This window comes from Crotalus tigris, unplaced genomic scaffold (assembly GCF_016545835.1).
Source record: "Crotalus tigris isolate CLP2741 ecotype Arizona unplaced genomic scaffold, ASM1654583v1 scf7180000024310.2302065, whole genome shotgun sequence".
Classification (NCBI taxonomy): Eukaryota; Metazoa; Chordata; class Lepidosauria; order Squamata; family Viperidae; genus Crotalus; species Crotalus tigris.
Genome location: NW_024100482.1, coordinates 1,122,438 through 1,149,251, shown reverse-complemented (window position 1 = coordinate 1,149,251; position 26,814 = coordinate 1,122,438). Strand labels below are relative to the sequence as shown.

The 26,814-nt window shown below is 34.5% G+C and overlaps 1 protein-coding gene across 1 annotated transcript in view; it reads left to right on the top strand.

Moving 5' to 3' along the window:
• Positions 1-22,800, top strand: part of SLC22A4 (solute carrier family 22 member 4) — a 67,800-nt gene extending 45,000 nt beyond the window's left edge. Inside the window, exons 4-10 of the mRNA XM_039324906.1 lie at positions 1,758-1,929; positions 7,361-7,487; positions 10,772-10,869; positions 12,416-12,630; positions 15,171-15,353; positions 16,202-16,337; positions 19,234-22,800. Coding sequence (XP_039180840.1) covers positions 1,758-1,929; positions 7,361-7,487; positions 10,772-10,869; positions 12,416-12,630; positions 15,171-15,353; positions 16,202-16,337; positions 19,234-19,315 — 1,013 coding nt within the window. The 3' untranslated portion in view covers positions 19,316-22,800. The remainder of the gene's footprint in view (positions 1-1,757; positions 1,930-7,360; positions 7,488-10,771; positions 10,870-12,415; positions 12,631-15,170; positions 15,354-16,201; positions 16,338-19,233) is intronic.
• The last annotated feature ends 4,014 nt before the right edge of the window (positions 22,801-26,814 follow it).

Here is a 26,814-nt window from a genome sequence, read left to right as displayed (position 1 = left end):
CCTTAGGGATTAAATTTATAGATACTGTAAATTATTAATTACTTAGCAGTTTTAATGTTTATGCAATATTCCCTAAACAACTGGTCCCAATGAGCATGCTCCTTCAAAGAACTTGGGTATGAATATGGCAGAGATAGTCATTGACTTGATATCTCTGTGAAATGATCTGATATGAACATTTTCTTATTGCTCTTTGGAAGGGGTTAGTTTCTTTTCCTAAATTTGGATGGATGAATGACAGACAGAATGAAAAGATTTAGGCTCTTTTCATTTAGGCTCAGGAAACATTCCCTTGTTGCTAAGATTATTATTTTGTACAGTTTGGTGTATAGATAAGTGTCTTCTAATTAGTCAAAAGATGGCTAACGAAACATTTTAATCAGTCAACTTAAACATGCATTAACGTACATAGAAATAAAAGCAGTAATTTTCAGAAAACAGCCTTTTTGCTAAACATTTAAATAATTAAGAGTGAATGAAAATGGAGTTGTCCTATCCATAATTCGTAGAATGCTTCCTTATTTTTTTTTTTTTTCAAAGAAAGTTTTTGGCTGGTAGGTTGTAGGTTTTTTAGCACAAATTTAATAATGAGGTTGATCCCTCAGCAATTCTTAGCAGGGCTGGATTAAGGCATGTAATGCCCTAATTATAGCTGAATAATGGTGCCCCTTGACCCTTCCATTGCTTAACTGGCTTAAGACAATAAGTGCTGAAAACCAAAGTCAGTTGTAGCAGTGAAGGAGCTTGAGTGGGGGATAAAACCCTGTGGTGCCTCTCTTCAATTAGTATCTTAAGTGTATGCTTATTTTGCTTATTGGTTAATCCAGGGCTGATTGTTAACTAAAATAAGTAGTTTAGCTGTCTATTCATGTAAGCTAATGCTTGAGTTGGATACTTTTTGTTTGTTTATTAGAGCTATACCCCACTTGAATAGAATAGAATACAATAGAATGGGACCTTGGAGGTCCAGCCTCCTGCTCAAGCAGGAGAACCCATACCATCTCAGATTGGCATAGGTGATGCTCACTTCTTTATTTTCCTACAACAATAACATGGCTGGGCTGAAAGAAAGTGACTGGGTCAAAGTCATTCAGCTGGCTTATATAGAGAGGACTAGAAGACTTGGTCTCCTGGTTTTTAGTCTAGCACCTCAACCATTGCATTTAGCAGTAATATCAGACTGTGCTTGTGATTGTCTAAAAAAGAAAAAGACTCCAGTTGTGGGACTTTTCTTTCTGGCAGCGCCAGTCAGTATGGTCAGTAGTCAGTAATTACAAAAGTTGTAGTCTTAACAGTCGCCAAGAGACTACATTTCCCTACTCCAGTGTAGAATTAAAACTGATGGTTATTGAAATTGTAACCATGGACTAACTGAATTACTGATCTGCTTAAACTAAAGCAGTTCTAATAGTGTTATGCATATTAAAACATATTTTCAGTAGTGACATGGCTGTGTTTCAATAACCTCTCTTATTTTCAAAATATAACTGAAATATATCAATCAGCTAAATATATCAATTCTGATGCGTAGTGTGTATTAATGTTTAATTTAACTTAAAGTTAAATTATATATCAGTACACATTATGAATCAGAATTCCCTGCTAATCATGTTCAACTTTAGGCTAAATTGGTGTCATGCCTGTCTTGGAAACTGGCTCCACTTAGAAAGACTGTATTTAATTTTCAAACTGGGTAAATTTGGGGGGTAAATTTTAAATTAGAGTTAAATGCTAACCACACTCCTTGTTTTAAACAGGCACAGAAATTCTTGGCAAATCAGTCCGTATTATATTCTCTACGTTAGGAGTTTGCATATTTTTTGCAATTGGCTACATGTTGCTGCCACTATTTGCTTACTTCATCAGAGAATGGCGGATGCTGCTACTGGCTCTTACTATCCCTGGGGTGTGCTGCATTCCACTGTGGTGGTGAGTTTAATTGTTCTGAAAGTTGTTCAGCTTCAGAAATGTTGCCTCTGTAGCTGATAACCTTCACCCTACACTGTTATATAACCAGTAGGCATTTTACAGCCTTGAGTTGATGTAGATATATTTTTCCACCTTTGGCATTTGATTGCAGAGACCAGTGGATTGTTTTGATTGTTCTTTTAGCGTAAATTATCTTTATTTTGAGTCTGATCTGACTGCTTCTATAGGACTTACCCTGTGCGAGTTCTGGATTATGTTATTCTGACCTCCAACTTTAAAAAATAGCTTTAAAAAAAAAAGAATTGCAAATCATTGTTAGATGACTTCTCTTGCTCAAATTTCCCCCTTCTCAATCATCTTTAATTCCACTTTTTCTGTTGAGGTACCAACAAAATTTCCTGATAATCTAAAAGAGTCCATGATATTTTTAACAGCAGCTGCAGAAAGCAATACTGTATGGCTAAATCTCTCTATTTTTTCTAGTTAGTGTGTATGCATTGAATGTTCACAGTCATGTTTATATCTTTTAAGAAAAATTCTAATAAATTAACTTCATGAAACCATTAAAACAAATTACTGCATCAAAAGAACCCACTTCCAATTGCTAGTCATCAGTTTCATTATAAAATTTGTTAGGCTTAAAAGATAGTACCAGACTTCTGAGTTTTGTACAGCACTTGTAAAGAATTTATTGTAAAGAACTGGCGCTGCTTGCACACCTGCATCAGCATTCAAGTCTCAACAAGTTTTGATTTACTGGCCTGAAATAATGATTCAGTAATAGATTCTGATATCATCTTACTGTCGGTATTTAATATGTCATTTTAAAGAATTTGTTTGCAATTTAAAAGATTGCTTGCAAAGGTATAGCTCACTAATATTTATATATCAGTTTTAGAGATTAAAAGCTTTGGAAAGTTACACGTTTTACAATGATCTTAAGGAATTTAAGAATATAATCCTTGTTTCTGCATAAGCATTTTGCAATTTTAACTGAAAGGAAATACTGTGGTTTCTAATTTATGAATTATACAGCCTCCCACAGTTTACTTGATATTAAAACAAACATCTATATGTTTTAGATCTCAGTTCTTGCTTTTCAGTGTGTCAGTCATTTCGTTCAAATTCTTATACTGGATTTGGCCTAAAAATTATTAGAAATATATTTGGAGATCTATAATGTTTAAATGTCTTTGTGTTTTAGGCTATGTTCTTCTGAAATAATGTTGCAAATTATTTTAATCAAAAACTTGGTTAATTCCTACATGTATTGTTTAAACCCTAACCACCCTAACCCTTTTTAAAAATTTCTTCCTATACTTTATAGGCTCCTTTATTGTTTAACTATCTTCACAGTTAAGTCTATGATCCAGGAACCAATTTTTTGTGAAAGTTATTGTATTAATAGAAAGCCACAAAAGAAGAAAAGTTTTAACTTTCTGTTCCAGTTTTACATGCAGAGTGCCAAAAAGAGAATCCCGCTGAAATCATTTTTTTTTTAATCTGAGACAGATGGGAAATATTTCTCTGGATCTGAATAAGAAAATTCTATTTGAGAATGTCTACTTGCTGATAATGACAGTAGCTACTTTTTGATTACTATTTCAAAAAGTAATTGTTGCCACATCAGTATGTTTTGAATAATGTAAATCAGTGTTTCTCAACCTTGACAATTTTAAGGCATGTGGACTTCAACTCCCAGAATTCCACAGCCAGCATTGCTGGCTGTGGAATTCTGGGAGTTGAAGTCCACATGCCTTAAAATTGTCAAGGTTGAGAAACACTGATGTAAATAGAGATATCAATATGAATCGAGTATGAGGTATTATCTTTCCTCCACCTTTTAAAATGGCTTTTTTTGTGTGTGTGTGTGTGTCTTGTTTGGCCTCTCCCCTCCTTTTCAGTTCTTGGTCCATTCAGTCTTAGATTTGTGCACTCAACATCTCTGTATATGCCCCAAATTCCTCCTCTCACCTCCCTCCTCATTTTTTCCCCCCTGTTGTTGGTCATTATACTTCTGGCTTTTAACTGAATTTTCCTCTTAAGAATTTTTCTCGCTTCTAAAGTTGGCAAAAATAAGTATTAAAATGTCTGACTTTTAATGCTAAGATGAAAGGGATCTATTTTACTTAGCTAGAGCTACCAGATCTAAGTTGCAAAAATTTCATACAATGACTAACTAGATTGATACAGAACTCTCTCCCCTGCATTCCTGCTGCCCAATCTAGTCATTTTTTGGATTGTTCCAGCCCAGCAATTGTCTGTCAACCCTAATATACTTTAATTCTACAAGTTACTTGGTCTGTAAATCAGTAACTATCCTCTTTTTCCCAATGATGCCAAAATATTATAGATATTTTGATTACAGATATTGGTTTATAGATCAAGGAGATTATGAAATTGCTTGTTCCTTCCTGTGAGTAAGAAGCAACATACCAATAATGCATCGCTACAAACTACGCTGTGGTTCATGAATATTAAAACTTTTAGATGAAATAGGAATTTTGTGTTTGTGGTTTCCTATGTTTTGATCAATTAAGGAATCAAAGGTTGCAATCCTTGAACATTCAAATAAGAAAGATTCACTTATTTGAAACGTAAGTTAGAAGAACAGGGCCGCATCACAAGCTTCTGTTTCTGATACTATTATTTGAACAAGACAAAAATCAGGTTCATAAAATAAAGTTTTTAAATTTCTTCAATTCTAGCCTGTTTGAAAATTGATAGTATTAAATAAGTTATATGTATATTTGGTAACTAAATAAGTTTGTTTCATAATATATGTATTTAAAAAACAGTACAATCCAAATTTTCTTACCATTCTTGAAGCAAAAATTCAGTACTTTTATTGCATTTCTGTGCACATAACTAGATGTAAGCCATACTGAACTTCGTGGAACACATCTGGATCCTCATACATAGGATGCTGTGTTTTGTACTGCTTATTTCAATAGGTTGTCCTAGTACTAATGTACTTGTTTTATTAAGTTGCGGGGGGGGGCATTTAGATGTAAACATTGGCATATAATGTCATATTGAATATTAGCAGCGTTGACATATAAATTAAATAATTAAAAAAGAAGATATGCTTCGAGGCTTTAAACCTTTGCAGGAAATAGGGCAATTTAAAAAATAGTGAACAAAATCTGTGTCTTGAAATCAGATCCCAAGTGTATTAGTGGACAATTAGATTTTCCATGTGCGACAGGGATGGATGTTTCCTCTTGTAGAAAGCCTCTTGATGGATTCATTTATAGCATTTGTAAGCATTACAATGGGTTGGTATCCCACTTAACATTAATTTGGGTTTGAATTATATTTAAAGATCTGGTACTTTGCAACACTGTGTTTATTTTATGTTGTAGACAAAGCTGAGGAAAGGTGGAAATCTGGAGGTCTCAAACGTGCTTTCCCAGCTACATCCTAGCTCTGCCCTTCTGTCTTTTGGACAGTGCTTTGGTAACTCATGCTGCCGCCATGTGGCTACCTGGGAACACCTTAACACCAAAGTGTTATCTTCTTAATCCTATTTATGAGATAGAGAGGCTTCCCACAGTCTGTGCTGAGTTATTGGCAACTAAAAGGGTTTGGGGAAAAAAAATCTATACTGTAAGCCCTGGATGTATGGTACAGCGACTTGAGGTTTCATCAACAACTTTGCCCCAAAAAGAACCAATTTTACCAGAGATGAGTGAGACATTTTTTTTTAAAAAAAGAAAAGTTAAAAATGTAACAACTTTAGATTTCAAAATTACACACAATTCAGAGATGCCTCAATTATACACAGTTCAGACATGCCTTCCAAATTATTAAAAAGAGAACTGTAAAATAAGATGCACGCCAGAACACAACGGCACTGGTTAACAACAAATATTGCTGTTGCTATAATTGCTAACAAATGGATTTTAGAGGCAAAACATTACATTTATGGCCAGTCTGAATTATAAATGAATGAAAGTTGACACTGAACACTCAACTTCCTATAGTTGTCCAACAAAACAAAGATATTTAGGAACCCATTAAACAAATCAAAGAATTGTAATTTGCATACTTCTCCAAAAACAAGGGCCTCTTGAAATTGCTGTTCCTCTTGCTTCATTTTATCTGGGAAATTGTTTTCTCTCTGGAAACCCCACTTTCTTCACAGGCTGCAAACTTCTTCTAGCTCACTCCTGTTCCTATTCCTCTACATGCCTTTCTTCTCCTCTGTTCCCTTTTGAAGTTATTTTCTTTTGAAAGTTTATATCTCTAGTTGAGGGAGGGATTGTGAGTTCTCTTCAAATTTTCCTCACAGAAGGAAGATACTGATTATACATTTATACATTTGTCAAGCATGTAAATTGAAAATATTTTTTCTTGCTAATTTTTCTGTAAAATCAGAAGTCCCTATAAAATTTTGTTAATATTTCTCAACTTTTTGATAATAGAGTAGGCATTGAAATCTTTAGAGGCACTAGGTTATTAGGTTCATGATCTATTTTTCTGGACATTTTAATAATTTCCTTTCTAAGAAAATACTATGACTTCTTACGAAGAAACCAAGAAACTGTAATCAAGAAGGCACGCAGATTGATTGACCCTAAAGATAAGACCATGCTAATTGAATTCTTCAGGTGAAACCAAGACTTGGCTCCTCTAATGTATGAATTTGCATAAATACATTGTGGATTTACATAACAGATTTTATTCAAATTAGAGGGATTTCACCTGTTATTTTAGTATACCAAATCTTCCTTGTAGCTTTGAATACTCACTGCAGAGATTTAGTATTAGAGGTTTCTATACCATATATTGCAATTTTCTCCAAATTATGGAAAGCAGCTAGATAGGTATACAATGTATCTGAAGTATTTGTGGAATTATTAATCAAGGAAAGACATTAGGATGTAAGGAAGAACATTGTATTAACATATATTAGCTCCTATAATAGTATTTATATGGGTCCCAGTTGAGCTACAGTCTAAGCTAGCATAATATAAGAGATAACACAGTCTGTATTATACTCACTTCCAAGCAAATATATTTATTATAAACAAATTCATAGTGCACCTATCCAATTCATTGGATTATACATACAAGTTAACATAAATTGTTCTATTAGAATTAGCAAGTATTGACTCAAATGTTTGTCTGTTTATATCGAAAGTGAAGTCTTTTTAAACAAAAAGAGTTGCCTTGAAATGAGAAAAATCTGGCATCTGCATGTTCTTCTATTTTTTCCCCGAATTTAGCTCCACGATCATTAAAGAACAGCACAATGCAGTGAGTTAGTTAGTTGCTCACCCTGACACATTCCTTTTCATGCTTCTATATGCAAATGGACCAGACCTCTGGCTTGTCACATCACAATTAAGTGAAAGCCCTTTCAGTCACCGTGATGGTATCAATTTATGAAAAAAAAAAGCAATGAGATATTTTGGACTTGTTACAGGTTTATTCCTGAATCTCCTCGGTGGCTGATCTCTCAAGGAAGATTCAGAGAAGCTGAAGCTATTATTCGGAAGGCAGCACAAACAAACAGGATTCGAGCTCCATCAATAATTTTAGATCCAGTGGAGGTAAGTATTAGGAGTTATAGTTGTATATTTAACAGTAGTGGTGTAGTGGTTAAGGTACCTAGCTAGAAACCAGGACACCACCTTCTAGTCCCACCTTAAGCATAAAGCCTTAGCCTAGTCACTCTCTCTCCACCCTGGGAAGCAGGCAAGGAGAAGCCATTTGTCCTGGCAGTCACCAGTCAACAATGACTTGGAGCCACAGAAACAAAAAAATGTATATTTATATTTTTATAGTACTTGCTGTAACCTCTATTACAGGGATTTTCAAACTTGGCCCTTTTATGACTTGTGGACTTCAACTCCCATAATTCCTCAGCCAGCATGCCTGACTGAGGAATTCTGGGAGTTGAAGTCCACAAGTCATAAAAGGACCAAGTTTGAAGACCCCTGCACTATTATAATAATGACTGAGCTGGGTGACTTTGGACCAGTTACTCTCTCGCAGCCCAGCCTACCTCACAGGATTAGAAAACAGAAGGACATATTAAGTATGATCACAGCTTTGAGTTACTTATAAAGTAATAAAAATGGGATAAAAATCTAATCAGATTGATAGATAGACAGAACACAGACAAATAGATAGCAGGTCTCACTAGCACCATTGGTCATATTTTAAAAAAAACATAACTCTAAGGTAAAGCAGGTGATAGTTTGCATGCACCAGTACTTACATCTGAGTTAATGATTCGTATACGGCAAGGTCTTCAAAAGCAATAACAATTTTTCAAGGTGAACTTCACTATAAACCCAGTTATATGTGCAATAAAACACCACTGCATGTCCTGAAAGAGAACAAGAACAGGCAATATGCCATGAATGTCTGCCTAAAAATTAAGAAAAAAAATGTATAAATCTACCTCAGTAACACAGCAAGATCATCAACAAACCTTCCTGATTCTAAATACAATGTTGGCACTCATCTTTCTGCATAGGATCTGCTTTTATCCCCCACAGCAGGCATTTTAATATATTTCAGCAGTGGCTTAGAGCTTGTTCGACTTCTGTTATTCTACTTGTCAGCTGTAGTTCTATTCTTGACCAAAGGTTGTGGTTTAATCACCTGAGCAGGATTTATCATTCAGTCATAAATTGCTATAGATTGTGTTTCTGGCTTGGACAAAACATGCTGCCCATTTTTCTTAAAGCTTCAGGATGGCTTTATACAGTCTTCTTGTTTGCCAAGGGGAAAAAAAATCACATCCCTCCCTTTGTGAGCTGCAGACAAATAATGAATTGTGCATATCTGAATTTGATCGGGCCACCAGCATAGTTGTGAAATGGACGTTGGACAAGTTGCATTTTCCCTCTTTCCGAAACACTTCAATAGAAAAGTTCAAGAAAGTGTGCAGTCCATCTAGTGTAGCTCATTGTCATGTTAGTCTTGAGAATAAAGGCTAATGATAGATAGATAGATAGATAGATAGATAGATAGATAGATAGATAGATAGATAGATAGATAGATAGATAGATAGATGGCTTTTTTTGTCATAGAATGCCCAGAATGGAGTTCCAGCACCTTTTTTGGATGGAACCTTGTAGGGTAGGTAAGGCGGGTTGTATGACGTGTGAGTTCCGGCACCTTTTTTTTTTTTTTTTTAGAAAAAAAGCACTGGATATATAGAGAGATATAGATATAGATAGCTAGTTTATTCCATTGTAGCATTAAACAAAAGTCTCTGGCCGCATGGTGTGTCTCAGTTTATTTAAAAAAAAAAACAACTTGGGTAATGAGTTTTGGAGTCAAATGGAACAAAGGTTGAGCAACCACCTCCAATATAATTATTTACCAGCTAATGTATGAAGTTGTTGTTTTCTCTCCCGATTATATATTTTTGGTTGTAGGTGGCAATAAAGCAGAAAATGGTGCTAAGAGAAAGTAAAGATAGGCAATGCATCGGTTGGCTGTTGTGTGTGTGTTTTTGTGATTCAGTTTACAAGGGATTTTAACTCCATTTAACTCTGATATCCCTCCTTTCCCAACCCAACCTAATCAAGACAGTTAAAATAAAGATTATAAAGGGAGACAGAAATGAACTTCTGTGGAAGGCCACAGACTCAGTTTTTATAGTTGCAGAAAACTCTTTGACTTTATACCCCTAATTTTACCAGGGGCATGCAAAAAACAAAGAGTTGTTTTTTAAATTATAACTTAGGGATACACTTTTCACTGGCACTCCTGAACCAAATTCCAGAATGGAAAATCCCAGGAGAATGTCTAATTCTGAATTAAAAATGAAATCAAATAGCTGTACAGCATTGCTATGGTCTCTACTTGTTGATTGCTCTGGTTTCATAGACAATCCTACCTGTCTCTCTAAGAAGCTAATGACTTGCAGTTGCAGTCATTAATGAAGAAAAGAAGCTAATTTGTCAGTTATTTTCTTTTTAATTTGTTATGGGCTTATTACTTAAGGGCAAAGGTTTTCCCTGGACAGTTTTACACACATATTTCTGACATAGAAAGCTACAGTAATCCTCGCCTTATGACTGCAATTGGGACTGGAACTTCTATTAAATGTGAAGTGGTCATTAAATGAGCTGTGCCCAATTTTTTGACTTTTGTTGTTAAGTGAATCATCATGATCATTAAGTGAATCACACGGCTGTTACATGAATTCAGCTTTCCCCATGGACTTTGCTTGTTGGAAGCCAACTGGGAAGATTGCTGATGGTGATCATCCTACCCCTAAATACATGCTGGTTGCCAAACACTCAAATTTGGATCACATGACCATGGAGATCCTACAACAGTCATAAGTGTGAGGACCAGTCGTAAGTGCAAGAACCAAACCTTTTTCAGCACCATAATTTTGAATGGTCGCAAAGGAAGCTATCCATGAAACTGGGAACCACATCAACTTGTTGAGTATTTTATTTCATAACTGGCTGATTTTTATTATGGAGCTCTTGTTGCTTCAGTATGTGTCATGTGTTCATCAGTAAACATAATTCATTAGGTCTCTTTTCCCAACAATCCTTGTTAATTGATTCTTACTAATTTAGGCTAATTCTCAAACATAGACTGGTTTTTTGTAAGATAAAGAATTTTGGAAAAAAAAATCAATTTTGAACTGGCCTCCAAAACAGATTAAAATCTGTGCAGAATGAGAGTGAAAATACATAAAATTGTCAAAATGAAAGCAATCAATAAATCTCCATCTTCTTTAAATCAACGGCTTGAATTTTTTTCCTTTTCTTTGCCTTGTATGATATCCAGGACATTTATGTTTATTTACTTGCTTGGTTTTGGAATGTTCCCTTTTTTCCTTTCTTTTCCTCCTAAGGTAGAAGATTTGAAAGCCAAGCAACATCAGGGTGTGTTTTTGGACTTGTTCAGATCACGAAACATTGCAATTATGACTTTTATGTCTCTTCTTTTATGGTAAGGTTCCAACAGCAGGCTCATTAAGTGCAGAGACCCGATGATCTGTTTTTTGTTCGGGGAAAGTTAGGCTGTTTGGGACATTCCAATCCTTATTACCAAATGAGATTTTATTTTATATTTTTAATTGATCAATTTACATCGCTACCCTGCTTGGCATATTCAGCTGTCCTTAACATGTGAATTGCCATTAAAATGTGATGTAGATCAGAACATTGTGAATGTTTTTCTAAATAATTTTCTATGCCTAAAGGACCTTTTATTAGATTGCTTGCTGATGCATGTAAGTATGGAGGGATTTGAGAGTTGTGAGCAATGGAGTTCATGCAAACAGACGCATTTCAGTAACAAAACTGCATCAGAACACTTTTGCCTACTTCTTTACCTTAACATTTTAACCAGACAAAGCTAAATACTAATCAACGGGATTAGATATTACACCAGACTAAACAATACCACACTATTATTGTTTCCAGCCCCACAGATCCAATAGAAAAATAATAATAAAAAACAACTTAACTAAACAAAAGTCAAGAAAAAAGAAACCAATTTACATTTAAGCACCAGATAGGTCAAATTGTTTGCACGGTTTTCTTTTTAATAATAATATATTATTGAAAATACTGAACTTTATCAGCAAAGGTAAATTACAAGAAATAAAGCCTGCTTATTTAAATATCCATTTGGACATTAGAATTAAAAGCTAGTATTAATGCAAGCCCTTTTTGCACCAGATAATAATGAACACTGTCACTATACTATAGTGTTATCAAGAGATTCAGATACAAGCTACTGCATAGGCACAATTTATTGTATAAGACTTTCCACAACCATATACATTTTCTGAACAGAAGGAACCAATATTTAAGTCTCAGTTCAGTTAAATCTTTAGCATCTCATATACTGAATTGGATAATTAAGAGTCCTGAGGAGCTTCTTGTCTTCCCATATGAGCAATCAGCATTTAAAATTAGGTAGTTTCATTGGATGGCTTGCCTCTAACACAGTGGTTCTCAACCTTTCTAATGCCGCGACCCCATAATACAGTTCCCCATGTTGTGGTGACCCCCAACCACTTATACATCACCAGGTGCCAGGGACGTGGCCAAAGAAAAGGGGAAAAAATGGTGGACAGCCTTGTTTGGCGACCCCCGTGAAATGGTCATTCGACCCCAAATGGGGTCCCGACCCACAGGTTGAGAACCACTGCTCTAACAGGTACATGCTATATAACAGCACTAAAGATACTTTAGGGTGAACAGTCAGCTTTTCCTTGTTGTCATTAGAAGGACTAGGTTTCACTCAGGGATATTATGAATTTGATTAAGATACTTATTTACACAAATTATTGAAAAACAGGAAAGCAGCATCAAAACATAGATGTCCAAAGGGTTGTATGTATAATTTCCCAATGCATTTTACTCCATTCCAATTCAAAAAAAGTGCCATCTGAAATAGTAAAATAGGAAATAAGTCTATTCTACTGTTGGGCTAATTGTGCCAGATTGTGGCTATTTATATTTGCTAATTTCTCTCTTTATCTCAGGATGCTTACATCTATTGGCTATTTCGGTCTGTCACTCAGCACCCCTAATCTGCACGGAGATGCCTACTTCAATTGTTTTCTGTCAGCAGTCATTGAGGTCCCAGCCTATGTGATTGCTTGGCTCCTCCTGCGGATCTTGCCTCGGCGATATACAATATCTGGCACCCTCTTCTTGGGAGGAGGAGTTATTTTGTTCATACAGTTAGTACCTTCAGGTAAGATTCATTTCATTTCACTTCATTTGTGCTGTAGTAATTGACAATAGTGTATGAGGAGATGGAACATGTGTTAAAGAATGGTTTTTTACACCTATATAGTCTATTCCAGGAAGATTCATTAAGATTACGAATAGATAGAAATCTGCATTCACTGAACATTATAGGGATGTTTATCAGTTTATTTTTGTGACCTCTGTAACACAGATCCACAAAATATACCCGTGCAAAAAAAAAAAAAAAATTAAAAAATTCAGGAAATGCCCAAATGGTAGAGAGAATTTGGTGGAAAGCCAAACAGTTGCTCAGCTTTGGGGTATGTGATCTCTTACTGGCCTTCATTGAATTTAAGGCTGGGCAAAAGAATAAATATATAATTGACTTTTAATAATTACATTTGAATCTTTAAATGCAAAGTTCTTAAATGCTGCAATTCTGCAGCTGCCCACTAAAGGCCAGTACAATCCAGTTCTGGTAGCAGTAACAGTCTAACAACTTTCCCACTTTCTCTGTGCAAGATCCCTTTAATTACTCATAACTCCTTAAGTGACTTCAACTCACAATTTGAGATGCCTCGGTAATATTCTTGCAGTACCTCCAGTTATGCTGCAACTGCCATACAAGCAGTCTTCTACTTACAATCATTTGTTTAATAACTGTCCAAAGTTACGATGGCACTGTAAAAATTGACTTACCTATGTGAGTTTGTGAGTTTTTAATTTTTTAATAATTGCATTTTTCTAAGAGCATCAAGTGTGGAAGTGATTTGCTTCTCACCATGTTTACAGAAAGGAAATCACCATGAGGTCTTTCATCCTTCAAATTCTCACTCCCTTCCCAAATTCCAGAGTTACTGCAACACTCTCCTAGACTCACTTTTGTTCAGAATGCCAGGTTCTCAACAATTCACGCTGCCACCAGGGTGCCAGATTTTTCTGATCCTTCTGTAAGTCTTGCTTCATGATCAACTCCAACAGTATTTTCAGATCCAGTGTTGATTTTTTTTTTTTTTTTTTTTTTTTTGCATTGCCATAGCCTGAGATCCCAATGGCCATGACCTTCTTGGTCTTCTGAAAGGATGTGAAAACCTTGCTTTTCTTCCAGGTGTTTGGCCAGGATAATAGATAAACCCAATATAGGTATGACTGTGCAACTCAGTTTATTCTACGGTGCCTTTGTTAATGTTTTGTAATTATTTTAGCTTGTTTGCTATTGTTAACTAGAGCTTTTTATGCTAAAGCAACTATATATATTTTCTAAGTAAATAAAAATATTTTTTTACAGCATCATTGTAGATACCTCCTTTCATGTGGCCTCAGTCTTGACAGTATCTCTTCTCCTTCATATCTATTTGACTACACTTTGGATTGGAAAGATTCTTCCTTTGCATGCTTTCCTTTCATTTTTAGGCCCAACAAGCCTTCAGAGAAGAAGCAACACTAAAGAAACAAATCCAATTGTTCAATATTATGGTCATAGACCAGCATAATATTGAACAGTTTATTGCATGGATTCTACTTCAGGTTTTATGGTGCATGAAATCCCTTTACTTTTGAAGACTGGTCTTTGAATCTGTGATAGATTTAACAGATTCTGTTAAATCTATCACCAATTCTGGTGTCCTGGATTATTAAATGTACTGTAGATGTGTAGCAAAAAATAACTAGAAAGACTACTTGTGAGTTATATGCTCCTAGACCATCATGCCTGCAGTTTCACATGGCTACAGTTGTGCTTCATCTGGGTAGCATCTTTATTTAAGCAGTATTGTTTGGATAGCTATTATATGACCAAATGCCTGCATTAATTAGGTAATTTTTACCAGTAGTGATTTTTTTCTCTTAGTTTTTGATAGCTTGCTAATACCTTTTTTGTGATATACAGCCAGGAAGATGTAAGACAGCCACTGTCTACCCAGTGCAGGATGAAGGCCTCTTCCGCATGTTTCCAACCAATACAGTCCTGAGCTTTCTTTTGCCAATTGGGCCCACAATACTTGCTGATATTGTCAATCCATCTTGTTTTAGGCCTCTCTCGTGGGCACTTTTTATCAAGTGGTAATCCATTCTATGACTGCCTTGGTCCACCTGCCATTTGTTTATTTGTGATTGATCAAGTGATCTTTCACTCTTCCACAGTCATTTTTGCATGCATACCCACTTCTGTTCTGGAGATGTTTCTATTAGTGTCACAATTCTCAAAGATTTTGAATCGATTTCTAAGTATTCATGGGATGATGCAAAGTAGGCCTTAAAAGCATGCCTCAGGAGGTTTCTCAGTAGTATGGCAGGTGGACCTAGGCAGTTATAGAAGAGATCTAGATCACTTGATAAAAAGCGTCCACAAAAGAGACTTAAAACAAGGTGGATCAACAACATCAGCAAGTATTGAGGACCCAATTGGCAAAAGAAAGCTCAAGATCATATTGGTTGTAGACATATGGAAGGTCACCAGGCCTTAAGGTAAAAGTAGGACTTGTTCAAAGTTGATTAATAAAAGAAGCACTGAAGTTTTGTTTCTTCCTTAACTTCTTTTCACAGATCTCCACATTCTGTCTCTCATCTTAGTGATGCTGGGGAAATTTGGGGTCACATCAGCCTTCTCCATGCTTTATGTCTACACTGCAGAACTCTACCCAACGACAGTAAGAAACATGGCAGTGGGTTCTGCTTCCATGTCATCCCGGGTGGGCAGCATTATTGCACCATACTTTGTTTTCCTGGGTAAGAAATTTATCATTTTAAACGTGCTCAAAATAAAATGCTCCCTACTTTAGCTTTGAGTTGATGGAGAAATACTCAGTAACCTTTCTGTGATCTCATTAATCTTGTGTTTATTTGTAGGCTTAACTCACATTGCCTTTCAAAAGACCTAGATATTCAGGGCAAGCCATCATTATTCTTCTGAAAGCACTTGATTCCTAGTTCTTTTCCAGTGGTGGACTATAATTCAAGACCAGTAATTATTAGTAGAAAACTATTTGGGGACAGTGGTTAAAGGTACCAGGCTCAGAGGTGACCTTAGGCTAGTAACTCTTTTAACCCTAGGAAGCAGGCAGTGGCAAACCATTTCTAAAATATTGCCAAGGAATCAACACTGATTTAAATGCACAACAACAAAAAATACTTCCTAGGATTACCAAAAAAATGTTTTGTTGCATAGTATGCAGTACTGAAACAAGGATTTCAAAGATATAGACATTAATTGACAATCATTCATAAAACGTACCTAATAAATCACACTCTAAATCTCCAATTTCCTTAAATCATACTTTTTATCTAATATACCAAGGTAATGTGCAGTAAAAACATCAATTAAAACATAAAATGTGATTCAGAGAAACAAAACCTGCACAAAAAAATCACATAACAAAAATAGCACAAAACAGTATACATTGGATAGTGCAAAATAACGTATCTTTAAAGTAAAGATCACGAAAGATTGCTGTTGAGTTTAAAAGAAATACATCCAGATAAAATACAGGAGGAAAGGACAGGAATCAAATAGATAAAGTGATTATGAATTAATATTGAAACATTATGTAATAAACCTACTTTTTATGTTTTACCAGGGGCCTATGGTAAATTTCTGCCTTACATCATCATGGGCAGCCTGACGTTATTAATAGGGATTCTCACCCTCTTATTGCCAGAAAGTTATGGAAAACCTCTGCCAGAGACATTTGATGACATGCAACAAATTAATGGGTAACTTGATTTTACTGAAATAGAATTCCTCACTGTATTTTATATTAAGTCTGGTGAACTTCAAACTAAAAGGCAGAAAAAATTTCATTCTTCTGTATCAAGGCCTATAGAAACCAGAAGTTGAATGAAAACAAAAAAGGCAATTTTTTAAATAATATATTGTATTAATTTTTTAACAAGCATACGTCACTCAATAATTGGTAAATAGTGTGTTGTCTGGGTTAATTTTTTAAAGAATTATCTTTTATCAGTTTCTTATGAATCTACACTTTGGAAAAATGCAGGGTGTTTTATTTATTTATTTTTTTAATTATTCTGAAATAAATGAAAATCTTTACTTCCATCTATCTTCCATTACTGGATTTTTGAAGAAATTACCAATACATTATCCTCAAACTTAATTGCCATAATAAAGAAATAGAAGAAAGCAACTGGATGTCAAAACAGATGATGAACAATGCTGAGAAGAAAAGCTAAAAGCGAAGAAAGAAAAATATCTCAGAAGAATTTAACAAAGAATTTCAAAGAACTTGCAGAAGAGATAAGCAATGCATCTGTAAAGGCACTGAGTATGGGAAAAACAACAGTAAGTCATTGAAAAGATCTAAAGTTTCCAACCTCGAATTGGTATGCTAAAAAATGCCATTGGAAAGATAGTAACTGATTCAGAGGGATCAAGCAAAAATGGAAGATTAAAATTCTCAATGTTAATCTAATGTCCAAGATACTTTAAAAATAATTCTCCATTTATAAGAAATGCTTGTACTAAAAGATAATTAGATCACTATTCTAACCATTATGAAATCAAAAGATTATAGGAATTGATGGAATATCTATATAAATATTGTAAACAACAAAAGAAGAATCAATAAACATTCTAATTAAACTATGCCACACAATCTGGAAATTGACATACTGGTTCAACAAATGAGAAGAGGTCATTTTACCAATAACAAGGAAAGAAAGCTTAATAGAGTTAACAAACTATTGCAAAAATGTGCTTGATCAAAACAGTACTAAGGATTGTGCAATTATAGCCCAACTTAGAAAGAGTTCAAGCTGCTTTTAGAGACATTATTATTGCTCATGCAACTGGCTAATTAAAAATGCCAAAGAATACCAAAAAGAAGTCAATAAGTGTTTCATTGATTATAGAAAGGCTTTTGATCATATCAACTACATCAAGCTATGGACAGTTCTTAGGAAAACGGGAATCCCAGAACATTTAGAATCACTGAAGTTGTAAGGTGGGCAGCCAAATGAATCTATTGAAAAAATAAATTCATTGTCCTCATGAAAAACCTACACACAGGAAAGGAAACCAGGCTGTATGGAACATGGTGAGACAGGAGTGAATATACTCTTTCCTTATTTATTCAAACTTACGTGGAATCCGTAAGATTATCTGGGACACTACACATCCTCTTCACAACCTGTTTTCCTTGTTACCTTCTGGAAGGAGGCATCTTGGTATTCGTAGCAGAACATCCAGATTCAGCCATAGTTTCATTCCATACAGCATTAAACTTGTGAACTCTCAAGCTTCCTCCTTCTGTTATATATTCAAGATGGACAGTATTTAATATTTATTTGTTATGTATATAGGGGTGTGGGTCTACATATATGTTGTACATAGTATGTTTAGATGTGTGTCATGTTTGTGTTTCACTTTGAGAGCGGGCAACTAAATTTCATTTTTGATGTGTGCCGTTGTGCCCACAGTAAAAAAAAAATGACAATAAAGGTTATCTTATCTTATCTTATATATTGAGAGCTGCATGGAAGAAAATTAATGTGATTTTAAAACTGGAGGAAGATATATCAACCTGTGCTGCTGACATGACTCTGATAAATGAAAATCAAATGACTGTAAGCTGTAATAATGAAAATAAAGATGCATAATGAAAAAAATGGGACTATGATTAAATATAAAGTGGATCAAACTAGTGACAACAGATACCATAGAATAGGACTGACAATCCATTGAAGTGATGGACACCTTCTTCTTTTAAGATCAACTAGCAACAGCAAGGGAACCAACAGTCAAAAAATACAACACAGGCCAACATTTGATAGGAAAAGAAAAGTATCTTGGAGAAGATATTCAGATGCCATGATATATATGTGTAGGCAATGTTTTTTTTTTCTTGTGATGCCATATGGAAGCAGAAGTTTTGCTCTGAAGAAGCAGTACATAACATTGAATTTTGAATTTTTGAGTTTGGGAAGATTCCTGAGGATACCATGGATAACCAAGAAAACAAAAAAAAATGTTAGCATAGAGGTAGACTTTGACTTAATGGCCATTCATTCAGTGGCCACTTGAAATTATGATAGTGTTGAATGAAAGGATTTATGACCTATGCCTGAACTTATGGCTGTTGCAAGGCACCCATGGTCACACGATCAGAAGTCAGGCACTTGGCTGCCTGCCTGACTATATGACCACGGGGTGCTTCAACTTCCCTATTCCCTCCCCCCAATTTATGACCTTTTGGTTGCCCTGCAAAGAAGCATTCATTGGCAGCAACACTGGGGCTGGGCCTGAAGTAGAGGCTTGAGGCTTTCAGCAGTGTCAAGACAGCTGCCACCACCCCCAGGCCTGATATTTTCATGGTATTTGGAGAAGAAATTGCAGAATGAGGCTTCCATTTTAGCACCCCATTCTTGCAAGGTCAGGTTCTCCAAAGTATGTCTTTCATTCAGTTTTGTGGAAATAATTTCCTACTACCTGCCTTTGGAACTGATTTAATTAATCAGAGCCACTCCTTCCTTAATAGTTCACATTTATACCAAAGGATATTTTGATAAGACAGTATTAAAAAGAAGCTTAAAAAGAAAACTAATTGTTTGCTGCTGTCATTTCTAATGTACATAATTTCCTATTTGTTTTTAGGTTAAGCAAAAGAAAACATCTCTACAGGGTAGAGAATTCAGAGCAAAGTGAACTGACCATCAAGAATATGACATCATTTTGATCATATCAGTTGAATGGAAGAGTTTGTGGTTAACAATATTTCTAAAGATATATGAAAGTCGATAACACTATTAGACAGACTTTTCTAACGATCCTGCGGTTCTCAAAACACTGATGTACCAAATATGTGGAATTGTGTTAAATTGCTGTGTTGGCACAAGTTACTTTTATCAGTAACTATTTCTCTTCCTTGGTTTGGGATTTGTATTTTTGTAAGGTCTTGAGTATTTTCATCTCTTCTTGAGGTGTAGGTATTATTTTATTGTTGTATATGTGTATTTATCCTTTTTATAACATTTCTTGAACTCCAAACATCATTTATAAGTATTCTCGATTAATTATTCTCGATCTATAAGTAGTCTCGATTAAGATCTACAGTATAATATTACACTTTAGAAAATAAATGGCAGAATTTTTTGTGGGTAGGGCTATATCTTCTAAGGCTCACTTGAAAAATCTTTAAAGTAAAAATTGACTATAATAAATTGTGATTTTAAACTTTAAAAGATATTTTTAAAAGTGAAGCACGTGTTTTGAAATTTGTTTTCTTATTAGAAATAAATTATAACTGTTTTTTTTCTGTCAACCAGAAAATAGCTCCGGAAATCCAAAATCTAAAGTTAATCGTCATTGGCTTCTACCTTTTAGGAAATTTGCCTGTCAAAGAGGGAACAATGCACACAATACATAGACATGGTTTCTACACACTTCGCATTCTAGTTATTTATATGATTAATTAATTCACTGGGCCCAAATACAGCTCTTTATTTATTTTCTTCAATGAGAAATATAAATCAGGTATTATGTTGGATGTAAGTCAGCCTACCAGAAGAAACTATTTTATGAAACTGGATTTTTAAAGCATTTTAGGTGATAAAGTAAATATTAAAGATGATGGCGTGCATGAGCTTGTCAAATCCTTTGCTGAGAAAGTCATAAGATAAAATAGTGATTAAGGTCAAGTATTCAGACAATTGGATCTTTATGTATAGATCACAATTTGTTGCCCATTTAACACTGAAATTCTTTGTCTTTTGTCAACAAAATCATGCCTATATCTATTTCTTATTTGAAAGGCTTAAAATGGTATTTTTTGAAAACGTAAATTTCTGTAATTCAGATTTTGCCTGCATCATAGGAGGAAACTGGCTTTCTAAGTACCATTCCTAGTAATATATTAATCAGACTTAATTCATTAAAAAGTATGCAACCCACTTATCTTAAATGTCAGGATCATAACTAGTAAATCTGCACAATATGCTGTGTTTTTATACCATTAATCTGAACACAGCATGCTTTGTTATAATACTATTAGTCCAGAGCAATTTGTTTTATGACCTTAGACCAGGGGTGTCAAACTGCTGGCCTGTGGGCCGGTTTCATCATACTGGAGCCCCGCCCACCCCATTGCCGGCAGTGGCAAAAAAGCTCTGATACGTTGCATGTCACGTGACGTCGCAAGTTTGACATGTCTGCCTTAGATCAATCTTTTCCAATGTGATGATCCCAAGATAATGCTGACTATTGATGAGAATGATGGAGTTTATATTCCAACACATCTGATGGACAAGATTATCTTGGACATTTTCTATGATGGTTCTGTGAAGGCTGCTTTAAATTTTACTTAGGATGGAGTAAAAGTTTTAAATATGGCAAAGAAAGTCTTTATAAAAGCAGCTTTTTCTAACCACTCCTTTGAAAACTAGAGATGGAGCATCTGTATCTACCTTGAAAAAGAATGACAAAAGACCAAAGCAGCATTTAAATCGATCCCTGACCTTCAGGTGACAAATTCAGGACTAGTAGCTCCTGTTCCTTGTAGAACACTCTGCTTTATGAATCCTTGCAATAAAACTAACAATGTATGTTAATTTTTTTATGGTTCTGGTGCAACACATTTCCATAGTCTTAACATGACTCTTCTAATAATCAAGTTACTTGTAAGATTGCCAGTTTCCGAATCACAAACTATAGCTGTAGATCCACAGTGTTTTCTCAGGTTTTTTACCTATGGCAAACAGGCAGGATTCTGAAACACCCCTTAGAAGAAAAAATCTCACGCTAATGACTTTCTCAACAAAAATCTATCAGACAAATTTGTTTAATAATGTATTGTAATCTGGCAATATGTAATATATTGTGTATAAATATTTTAAACAAAATAATGGATTCCTATACAGTTTTACCTTGTTGTAATTGTAACTGTTTCTAAAACAATATTTGTGGTACTTTTTTGGAAAATCTAGTTTTGTTAGAGTTTTTTCATAGTTTTAAGAGTCTCTTGATTTTTAGTTCAACACTGTCCAGTTTAGAAAGCTGCACTTTCTAGAAGATTGTGACTTTGCAATTTTGTTTTTAATTTTTGGAGGGATCACTTCTCTAAAGACTATTACAGTATTACCTGACCTAGTGCAAGTTGTAAAGACATTTTAGCCTCCTGTTATATCCTTAGCTTCTTATAATATAGCTGCTTTCATCTAATGAGGTCCAATTTAGTAGTTGAAGAAAGTCTGATGAAAAAAGCAACAATTGTATTTCTTTTTACCTTTCATTACTAGGTAGCTGAAGATTTATAATATCCAAGCATGGATTATTGACATATTAAGTTCTATAGTGTTTATCCTATAATTACTTCATCAAAATATGTTTCAGTAAAATGTATTCTTTGCCAATATAGAGTTTTCTCAGGGATTTTTCAGATAATGATTGCAATCTTCCAAAGACAGGAAATGGTAGGAGGACCATTTGGAATGGAAGAAGACGAGTCATTTGTCACATTTTATTCCTCGCTTCATTTTTTTCTGTAAAACAATTGTGGTGCTAGCCGAAGTTTTAATTATGTCTCCTGGTAGGCAGCATGCACAATTTTGTTTCATTCAATGAAACACATTCAACGGTCATGCAAGTAGGAAATCAATGCTTCAATACAGTTCCATTTTTGCTACTGCCTTGCAGGACATTAAAAAAGAAGGAATCTGGTTGCTATTAGGTTGCAATAAAAGGCTACAAGTTATAAATCAGGCTGAACAAATTCCATTTAGCTGTTAATTTTGTAAAGTGCCTTGTAGTCATGTTTGGTGTTCTTTATTTAAAGACTGAAGTTTCTCAGCTTACCAAAGTGTGAGTTATTTGTCTCATATATCTCATCTAACAGCTCTATTAGATGTGTTTTGGATTGCACTTATACTGTATCTGGTAATGTACTGAATATTAATTGGAATCAGGTTCTCCAGTTGAAGGAACTGATTTGGTGATTAAAAGAGGAAAGAAAACGCAATGGATTTTCCTACTAGGCGATCCTCAGAGTAGATCAAGACAAAGGTGTAAAGTAGACAGGAACTCCTATCTTACAAATTTATGTTCTATGTTGGACTCTTCGCTGTTCATTTGGATTATGCCAATTATGAAATCTCATGTGTCACCATGTAACTGTATCTCTTTATTTTCTTCATTGAGAGCAAGCATAAACAAAACCTTCAAAACCTATGCTGAGTTGTTTTCTGTGCCTCAAATGTAAAAAAGGGAAATTCCATGTGTATAATAATACATTTCCTTCACATATTGATGACACTGTCCTAACAAATCAATATGAAACATGAATATTGGGGAACCAATAAAGCTTGAGAGAGAATTGATGCTGATTTAGTATTGAATAACACAGATACATCAATAAATATAAAAGAATCACTTTAGGTCAGGACTATTGCGACGGCATTACAATCAATACTCCATTATAATTTCATATTTGGGGTAGGGTATCTTACATAAGTAATAATGTAACAAAATAAAGCAGCCGTGATATCCCAAAGCAGACAAAATACTTTGAATAATTATCAGAACTGCTAAATATTTTTGCTTCGCATCAATACTTCAAGATCAAAAGAATGCATGCATGTACATTAGTTAATCTGATAGTTATTATCACATGATAAATGTGGCAATTTATCATGTGATATTCCAGAGGAACAACTGGATTAGTCTGCTGCACCAGAAAAGAGATTAAGAAACGTGTTTTAAAGATTTACAGATTTAACATTCACAAACAATTAGCACAATTTTATCAACACAGCAATTCCTAAATTAATATATACAATCGATTTTGAGGTCTGGTTCTCTAAATAGCTGTGTCTCAAATAGTACAGTAAATTTCTAAATGTGGAAGTACTTCAGGCTCAAACTCTTCTGAGTTTGAAACAGGTATCTTGAGCTGGAAATTAGACCATTTCAAGACTGAAACTTAACAGAATGGTTGAAAATAATTTATTTTGAATTTGGACTTCAAAATTTAGGCAACTGTATCCTCAATAATAAATATACATTCTTGCTTTGAATAAAAAAATTGGGCAAATTGGAAATAAATTATTTTCATTTTCTTAATTTTTAAAATTGTTCATAAAGTTAATCTTTCAAAATACCTTCCACTAGGCAAGATAAATAGTTGAATGATAATTTGGGAGACAATTATAAGATGAGGGCCTATTGGCAATCTCAAAATGATAAGCAGGTTTGGATCTAGTTCATTTTAGGTTGGGAGACCACTTTGAAATTTCAGTACTGAGCAGTGCAAATTTTCTGGGTTTCTGCAAACAGATTTTATATTTCTACTGATATACCAAGATAACATCTCTTGAACACATTCCTCTAATATATCCAGAGTTCTGGCACCTTTTTTGGATGGAACCTTGTAGGGTAGGCAAGGCAGGTTGTATGACGTGTGTGAGTTCCACAGCACCTTTTTTTTTTTTTTTTTACAAAAAGCACTGATTACATCAAACAATTTTTCAAATCTCTCCTTCAAGTTAGCTAGATGTAAGTTTATACTTGTGTATTTGAGATTAATATTTGTTTAGAAATAACAATTGTAGCCTCTGGTCATCTCCTGGATTTGTCATTGTTAATAGACAATAAAAAACCCCAAGTTTAACATTTGTTAAATATTTAAAGAAAACAAGAGATGTAACTAACTACAAGGGAAAATTTAATTTTCAAGATCAAGTTTGTTCAAAGAAACAAAGTGTTGATTCATAAGATTGGGAAATAAATTTGCATAATATTTGACTAATTTGAGCAGTGGTGCAGTTACCATGCCCATCCCCATTTCGAGACATTGTTTCTCCCAAGCATCTTCTTGAGCCAGGAGATCATATCTGCCCACTTCGCCTATTGCTTTCCTCAACTTTCCTCAGTTCAGCTTATTTTCCAGTTATAAGCTACTTGTATCACAAACCTCAAATATGCGCTTCTGCCTGTGAAGAATAGTGCTCTTAATAGGGTAAAAGGTAAAGCTCTCTCGAGTTGAACTCAGCTCGATGACTTTATGGAGGTGACCTTGTTGTTTCCTTGGCAACAATAGATATGGTTGTCATTGCCTTGTTTTATTTATTCTACAGCCCCTGAAGCATGACGGAGCTTGCAAATGAAATCTTTGAAAAGGCTTTATAATTAAATGGAGAACAATTTCCCAATTAAATGGAGAACAATTACTTATTGCATGTTTGCTTGGATAGGAAACAGACGAACTCTTTAGTATACAGCAGGATCCAATCTGGGTCGGACACACTCCAGCATGACTCTGAAAGATCAGAAAACAAAATCTCTGGTTCCAGTGATCAACCCAGATTGGATCCTGCAGCATTTTCCTGGGACGTGTATATTCACCTTCATTCATTGTTAGTATACATCCACACCTAGCAACCTAGCATTCAGAAATAGAAATTACATTTCAGAAGTTCTATTTCCAAGTCAGAAATAAAAATATTTCTCACCTTGTTTGCTTGCATAACCTTCACTGAGAAACTGCATGCTTAGTGGTTTTGGTTACTGTTTTGAAATACAGTTGTGACATTTACATTTACTCTAATTTGATTACAATATATCTACAGTGCCTAGAAAAATGTATAAATAAGCAAGGACTCTTTCATACTGCCTAATACATATGTACCTTACTGATGGTAGTTTTTGATTAACATCATTAACTATAATTGCAATTTATTATGACTGAATCTGAAATGGTGAAAAGCTTTCAAGGAAGTAGTTTCTCAGTAATCAAAAAAAAAATATCTGAGAGTAGTGCAAAGAAAAGAAAATAATTGAAGCAACTTAAATGTTTCCAATTAAAATATTTTTATCTGTGTCCACAAGAAATTCTATTTTAACTCTTCGGTGACTAGGATGGATGCTTAGAGACTGCATCTCTGCCATACATAAATGCCACAATTTTTTCAGGCCAAATTCAGCTTTTGCCTGAAGCACTATGGACTGTTTGGTGGACAAAATTTTAAAAGGTCTTAAAGTATCGTAATAGTTTTTTTTTAATTTTTCACATTAAAGTTACAATTCAATAAGGGTATCTGTAGAGGCCACACACACAACTTTGGGCAATGGAGAAAAATGCAAGATTCCTGAGGGCCCAGATCACTGTCCTATAAAACTGAGTAGTTTACTTGGAAAAGATGAGATACCTTTGAGAGAAAAGAACGATCCTGTTGTCAGAGGATATGAAACCAGTCAAAGTAGAAGTACTTTTACTATTAGAAATACAGTTTACTATCTGGTGTGTTTTTGTTCCAAATGTTATTTTGATCACCATGTTGTTGCTCTTTTGATAATTTTATCAGCTATATCTTTCTGTGATTTTGCATATGCACCTGTTTGTCTTATAAATGGCTTCTCCTGAAGAGGATAATTTTTATTTTTTTTAATTATTCAGATGCCATGGCACATTCCCTTCCTGGAGTATGCTTTAAAAAAAAATCTGTACAGGGTCCTTTGAAGCCTCAAGTATTGGCCAAGTGATCAACTCCAAGATAGCAAATAAGAGTTAGATTTAACTGAAGTATAGTAATATATTTCATTGCTTCATGCATACGTTGAATCCCTCCTAATATATAATTAGAATACACATACACACAACACACACTGTAATATATAACTGATAGATATAAAAGTGAAAACAATACAATTGGACAGATGAGTGTAGTCTAGTGTTACATGGTAAATATGGTTGTACACATATTTTGAATGCATATTTATATATTAGCAGAGAGCTAAATCTGAAACATTACTGTCAGTTTTGGAAAAGCGACTTTGGACTTTGGATTGAGAGGTCATACTCTCTCAATCCAACCCACCTTACAGGGTTGTTAATGTAAGAAAAAGAGAAGGAAAATGTGTTGGATATATTTCATTGCCTTATTTGTAAAAATAGAAGGATATAAATAAATAAATAAATAAATAAAAGAACCATTCAACCAATGCATGAATCGCTTTTCTGATTTATTTTAATTAAAATATCTACAGAAGAGTTTTAATATGGGACTAGTAAGAGCCCTTTTTGCTTTTTAAAAAATCTTCCTTATTCCTCTCCCAGCCACTATTTGCATTACAGATAAGCACAACTATGTAATTATTTTTTGTCTATAGGGTTACCTGCCTCATGCCACATAGTCATTATATAACTTGGTCCTGACTTTGTGTTAATTTAATCAAGCCATTGTGCTT